This window comes from Asparagus officinalis, chromosome 2 (genome assembly GCF_001876935.1).
Source record: "Asparagus officinalis chromosome 2, Aspof.V1, whole genome shotgun sequence".
Taxonomy (NCBI): domain Eukaryota; kingdom Viridiplantae; phylum Streptophyta; class Magnoliopsida; order Asparagales; family Asparagaceae; genus Asparagus; species Asparagus officinalis.
This window is the reverse complement of record NC_033795.1, coordinates 1,917,636-1,924,619: the sequence shown is the minus strand read 5'-3', so window position 1 is coordinate 1,924,619 and position 6,984 is coordinate 1,917,636. Positions and strand designations below refer to the sequence as shown.

General features: G+C 36.3%; 1 protein-coding gene across 1 annotated transcript; it reads right to left on the bottom strand.

The window, feature by feature from the left end:
• Positions 368–5,404, bottom strand: LOC109829580. Its single transcript, XM_020396650.1, has 3 exons — positions 3,751–5,404; positions 3,302–3,634; positions 368–3,198 (listed from the first exon to the last, which is right to left on the bottom strand). Exons 1-3 carry the CDS (start codon positions 5,402–5,404, stop codon positions 368–370), a joined length of 4,818 nt encoding a protein of 1,605 aa, XP_020252239.1.

Genomic DNA, 6,984 nt, shown 5'->3' with positions numbered 1-6,984 from the left:
GTGAAGGCAAAAGTTCTCGATTTCGTGAGTTGTAACCCATGCGTTGCCATTTTTAGTCATTTCGGACTATTAAAATAATTCCGCGGAGGCCAAAATTCATAATTTTTGGATATTTTCCATCATTTGGTCCATTAGAAAATAATTTTACTAACACCAAAATTCACGATGTCATGAGCTATAATCCATAATGTTAGGTTATTTTTAATTTTTTTTTTTGGTCAATGAAAAATTTTATTTCACTCACCAAAGTGTAAACGTTTTGTACATCAAGACTCTCAAAAACATTGAGGTATCAATCTGAACATTCTAAAATAGAAAAGAGCAAAACAGTGAAGCTAAAGTATCAAAACTGATTAGCCTGGCACACTTACAAGAGCCAATTGTAAGCTTCATCAGGCAAAGAGCAATTGAGTAGGATGGTCCAAGTATCAACTTTTATGGCCTTGATCAGCTGTTCTACACTTCTGAATTCCTCCTTGAAGATCCTAGCATTCCTCTCCCTCCAAATGTTGTAAATTGTAGCCGTGAGAGCTAGTCTTTTAATCCTCTGTTTGCTGCCTTTTCCTCTTAACCTGGAAGTATACCAGTTCATGAGCAAATACCAATCCGCTGATCTCCACTTGAATTTGAGCCACTCCATAATGCCATTCCACACACAATTGGAGAAGTTGCAGTCAAAAAATAAGTGGTTCCTGCTCTCAGCTACTGCACCTTCACACAACAAACACTGATTTGATTGGATGATCCCTCTCTTGTGTAATCTGTCCTGTGTAAGGAGTTTATCTTGAATGGCCAGCCACATAATGAAGGAATGCTTGGGGTAGTTTAACTTATCCCAAACAGTATCATGCCAGTCCACCTTTGAACCTGGTTTTAGAACATTGTACAGAGCAGAGAGTTGGACTTTGGAATTTACATAGCAGGAGCTAATTAGATTCTTCAAGTTCTCAACACCACCCAGTAAGTTCACAGCATAGTCTCTATACTTGATTAACTGCTTCCATAGCCAGGAGTCACCTGCTTTACTCTTAACATGCCAGATATCATTTCCCTTAAGATAGGTACCATGTACCCATTTTATCCATAATGACTCCTTGTTGATGTGAATATACCAAAGAGTCCTCATAGCAGTTGCTTTATTCCATAGGGCAGCAGAAAAAACCCCCAAGCCTCCATTGATTTTACCAGTAGATACACTGCTCCAAGCAACAAGAGGAACCTTTCCCCAGAGAAAGTTTCTGCAGAGTTCATCTATTTTGTGAAGGGCTTTTGCTGGAAGGATATAGCTAGAGGTCCAGAATATTTGCACTCCCAGAATTACACTCTTTATGATTTGTAATCTACCGGCATATGATAGATTTTTGCTCTTCATCCATGTTTGAAACTGGTTTGTTATTTTCATGAACAAAGGATTACAGTCCTGATAAGACATCCGCTTGCAAATGAGTGGCATACCAAGATATTTGATAGGCAAAGTACCCTCAGGGAACCCCAAGCATCTTGAAATAGCATTCTTATCTGATTCTTGAACCCCACCATAGAAGATTGAACACTTCAAAGGGTTTGCTTCCAATCCAGAAATATCTCCAAAGTCTTTGACACATTTGTAGATTTTCTGTACAGAATATAAATCACCCTTACAGAAAAGGAGGAGGTCATCAGCAAAAACTAAGTGTGAAATTTTGAACTTTCTACACTTAGGGTGGTATTTGAACTGTTTGTCATATCTTAGAAGTTCAAAACTCCTGGACAGATATTCAAGACCAATAATGAAGAGATAGGGGGAGAGGGGGTCCCCTTGCCTTAGGCCTCTTTCTCCATTGAAGTATCCATGCAATGAACCATTTAAGGAGATGGAGTATTTGGGGGAAGTGATACATGACATGATCCAGTTTGTAAAGATATCAGGAAACCCTAGGCCTCTTAACATAACATGCAGAAAATCCCAGCTGATAGTGTCGAAGGCTTTCCTTATGTCAATGTTTATCATAACTCTGGGAGAGAGATTTTTCCTGCCGTAATTCTTGACAAGTTCATGTGCTAACAGGATATTACTGGTGATTTGTCTCCCTTTTACAAAAGCACACTGAGCCTCATTGATGAGAAACCCCATCACAGTTTGAATTCTATTTGCTAAAATTTTTGATATGAATTTATAAAGGCAATTGCAACAAGAGATTGGTCTGAAATCAGCTGGGGTTTTAGGGCATTGTACCTTAGGAATCAAAGCAATGTAAGTTGAATTCACAGCACCCAGCAGCTTCCCTGTTCTAAAGAATTCCCTGATAGCAGCTATAACCTCATCTCCAATAACAGGCCATGCTGCTTTATAGAAGGAGGCACTATATCCATCTGGACCTGGGGCTTTATTATCTGGTATAGAGAAAACAGCAGCTTTAATCTCTTCATCATTGACTGGCATAGAGAGATCTCTCCTTTGATTTTCCATCAGACATGGTCCACTGCTAATAATATTTGCATTAGCAGTTGAAGTGTGCTTGGCAGTGCCCATAAGACTCTTGTAAAAAGAGATGAACTCGTTTACAATATCCTCTCCATCAGAGATTTTCCCCCCATCACTATTATATAGTGTTAATACCCTGCTGTGATGTCTGTTGGATTTAATGATAGAGTGGAAAAAACTTGTATTCTTGTCTCCTTGTAAACTCCAATTTATCCTAGCCTTTTGCTGATAAAAAGATAATTCACAAGCGAAGAGTTTGCTGTATTTTGAAATGCAGCACTTTTCTTGCCTGATGAGCTCAGAATTTAAGGGATCAGATTGCAACTTCATTTGGACTTCATCTACTTCAGCTTTTGCTCTCAGGACCTGTTCACTTATATTGCTAAAATGTCTTTTGTTAAGACCTTTTAGAGATTCCTTCAGTTTCTTCAGCTTTGAATACACAGAGAACATATTACAACCTCTCACAGAATCCCCCCAAACAGCTGATACTGTAGGAATAAAATCAGCATGTTTTGTCCACATTTTGAAGAATTTAAAAGGTTTTTTCCCCTGTATTTTATCTTCATATACTGAAATAACAGCAGGTGAATGATCTGAGAAACTTGGAAGCATGTACTCAACATGACTTGCATTGTATTTGTTAATCCAGAGATCATTTACTAAAGCTCTGTCCAATCTGCACCACACTCTGGAATCTGAGTCTTGTTTGTTGTTCCAAGTATAAAAACAGCCTATAGTTTTGAGATGTGATAACTGACAGTCTTCTATGAATTTGCAGAAATCCCTTGTATCATTATCAGTTAACATGATACCCCCCCAGTTTTTCCTCATTACTAATCATAACATTGAAGTCTCCACAAAGTAGCCATGCTTCATTTCCAATTGCTTGCTTGATCTGAGTTAATTCCAACCACAGGTTTCTCCTAGTTTCTTGATGATTTAAACCATATACTGCAGATAGTATGCTACTGAAATTACCATCCTTTGAATTTACAGAGCAGGTAATTTGCTGGGGAGAAGAAGACAAAACTTGAATGTCCAGAACATCAGGATCCCACAAAATGAGGATTCTAGCTTTTGCAGAGCAAGTAGCATTTGAGAGCCAACTCCAATTTTTTGCTATCCTTTTAGCAGCCTCAGGCACTTTAGTATTTCTTATTTTTGTTTCTAGAAGAGAAAAGAAAGAAAGGTGATACTGCATAAGATGATTCTTTGCCAAAAGTTGTTTAGGGGACTTATTCAAGCCCCTAACATTCCAAAAAGAGAAATTCATGTTGCCCTACCCCCCCTATCAATTGTAAAGGGGTCAAAATCATTTATTTCACTGTTCAACAAAGAAAAAGGATTCTTAATCATGGAATTCTTCCTCTCTTGATTTTGGATTTGTATTCTTGAGGCTTCATTTTGTGTAGATTTCCTACTAGTATTTTGTCCAGCATGCACAACATGCACGGAACAGTGCTCTCCAGATATAGTAGATTTTACACCTTCCTGGCAATTACCAAAATCTTTCCCTGTAGTCTGAGTAATCTCCTGCAGAACTTCTTTTCCTTTCCTATTCTCTGTAGGTGTGATTTCCACATCTATAACACTTTTTGCATTTTGTTCCTGGACTGTCTGGTCAATCTGAACCTCCTGTTTACCAGAAATACCATGCTGAGCATGTTTTGGTATCCATCTTTGCACCATAGGCTTCCTTTTACAGTGTTGATTGTCATGACCCACTTTCTTACAATGATCACACCACCTTGGTTTTAATTCATAGATAACCCTCTGTGTATAAGAACACCCATTTGGGCCTTTTATAACCACTTGGTCAGGCAGTGAGGAAGGCAATGTTACCTGAACCAGAACTCTTGCATAAGCTAGCCTTTTCCTATTTGCAGTAAGCTTATCAGTAGCAATAGGGTGACCAATAAGACTGGCAATTTTGCTTATCCCCTTTTCATTCCACAGATTCAGTTTTAATGCAGGAAACTGGATCCACATAGGGTAGATGTGTTCATCAACTTTCTCAAAATCATCCCCCATAGACCATGCTTTTAATAAGAAAGGTCTTGAGCCAAAAAACCAAGGTCCACTCATAAGTATTTCATTCATTTCATCTTTACTATTGAAATTAAAGAGAAACACCCCTGGTTTAAGAAGACAGATTTCTGGATTTGCAAGATGTGACCAGACTTTTTTAACAAAACTTTCCATTGCTTTAAATCTTACATTTATACCCAGAACTTGACCAACAAGAGAGAATTTCCAGATAGAAGCCCCTGCATTCCATTCATCATCATCAAAAATGACTGTATCAGTTGTTCCAGAAGGAATGTAGCTCAGATCTAAGCCACACCCCGGTTTCCTATTATCGGAAAAGAGACTCACCCAACTTTTCTTTACATTTCCACCCGAGGTAGAAGAATCAGGATTCAAATTATCTGTATTTAATTTTGTAGCTTGATCCAAATTGACAGTATCTGAATCAGGTTCTTTTGAAGCAGAAATCAATGAAACAGTATCAAGTTTTGCAGAGGAATCTAGATTCGAAGCAGATAACAATGGACAAACTGGATTCGAAACAGAAGTCAATGGACTAGATCTAACTTCTTTTGAAGCAGAAATCAATGGAATCGAAGCTGATTCTTTCCCCAAATCAACTTCATCAGCCCAAGAAACTCTATTAGATCTACTAGAGATAGGAGATTTACCAAAAGCACCCATCATCTGAGATCCCAGAGAAGTAGTAGTTTCAAGTATATCCGCCATTGTCTTCTTCTTCCTTTCTCCCTTGGGTCCAGTTGAACCCATTATACTTGAGGGAGATTCTTCATCATCTTCAACAAAATCAGTATCAAAATGATCACCAAGAGTAGCTAAACTTGGATTTACAGCTCTAAGACCAATGCTAAGAATCTTTTTCCCATTATTTCTCTTTTTCCTCACCATTTTTCTCAGCAGGTGTGCAAGTTAGCAACATCTAGATCCCGCTAACTTGCACCACAGACTGCTATGATCAATTTTGGGGCATCACACGTTATTTTTAATTGTTTTGACCAATTGGCAAATAATTTAGTGGAGTCTTTTCCTAAATTATAACCCATGATTTTTGTGTATTTTTAGTTGTTTTGACACATAAGGAAATAATTTCATGAAGGGTAAAATTCAGGATTTCGTGAGATACAACTCACAATTTTTTTCCATTATTAGAAATTTATATTTGTAGGCAAAAAATTCTGCGATGCCCAAAATTCATGATTTTATAAGTTAACTTATAACCCAACAATTTATTTATTCCATTTTTAGTTATTTTGACCAATTGGTAAATAATTTCGCAGAGGCTAAAATTCACAATTTCGTGAGATATAACCCACGTTTTTTTGGCTATTTTCGGTTGTCTTGACCCATTGATAAATAATTTCACAGAGCCTAAAATTCACAAGTTCATGAGTATAGTCTAAGACTTTTGGCCATTTTTAGTTATTTTGACACATTTGCAAAGAAGTTCATGAGTTATAACCCACAAAATTTGGTAATTTTTAGTCATTTCAACCAAGTAGCAAATAATTTCGTTGAAGGAAAAAAGCACGATTTCATGAGCTATAACTCATAATTTTTTGACATTGTTAGTCATTTAGATCCGTAGGCAAATAATTTCATGGAGGCCAAGATTTACAATTTTGTTAGTCAAGATTAACCAATAAAAGTCAATATTTCATGAGCTATAATACACGATTTTTAGCCATTTTTAGTTGTTTCGATCATTTCGCAAATAATTTCGTGATGAGAAAAATTCACGATTTCATGAGATATAATCCAAGATTTTTTGCCATTATTAGCTATTTAAATCCATCGCAAATAATTTTACGGAGACCAAGATTCATGATTTTGTGAGTTATAACCCATAATTTTTTACCATTTGTAGTTATTTCGACCCCTTAGCAAATAATTTTTCAGATTTCAAAATTCAAAATTTGTTGAGCTATATCCTATGATTTTTAGTAATTTTTAGTTATTTTGAAACATTGATAAATAATTTCGTGGAGTCCAAAATTCATAATTTCCTAAGCTAGAATCCACAGTATTTGGCAATTTTTAGTTGTTTTAATCCACTGATAAATAATTTCATGGAAGGCAATGTTCAGGATTTCATAAGGTATAACCCATAGTTTTTTGCCTTTGTTTGTCTTGAGACCTATAGGCAAATAATCCGTGGAGGCCAAGATTCATGAGTTCGTTATTCATAACCCACATTTTTTGCCATTTCTCATTTTGATCTGTTGGCAAATAATTTCATTGATGTTAAAATTCACAATTTCGTGAACTATAACCCACCATTTTGGCTATTTTTAGTCATTTTGACTTATTAACAAATAATTTTGAAGAAACCAAAATTCATGATTTTGTGAACTATTACTCATGAATTTTGGTCATTTTTAGTTGTTTTGATTGATTGTTAAATAATTTTATGGGGGGCAAAATTATTGAAGAAAAAACTCATGATTTCATGAGTTGTAACCTACGAGTTT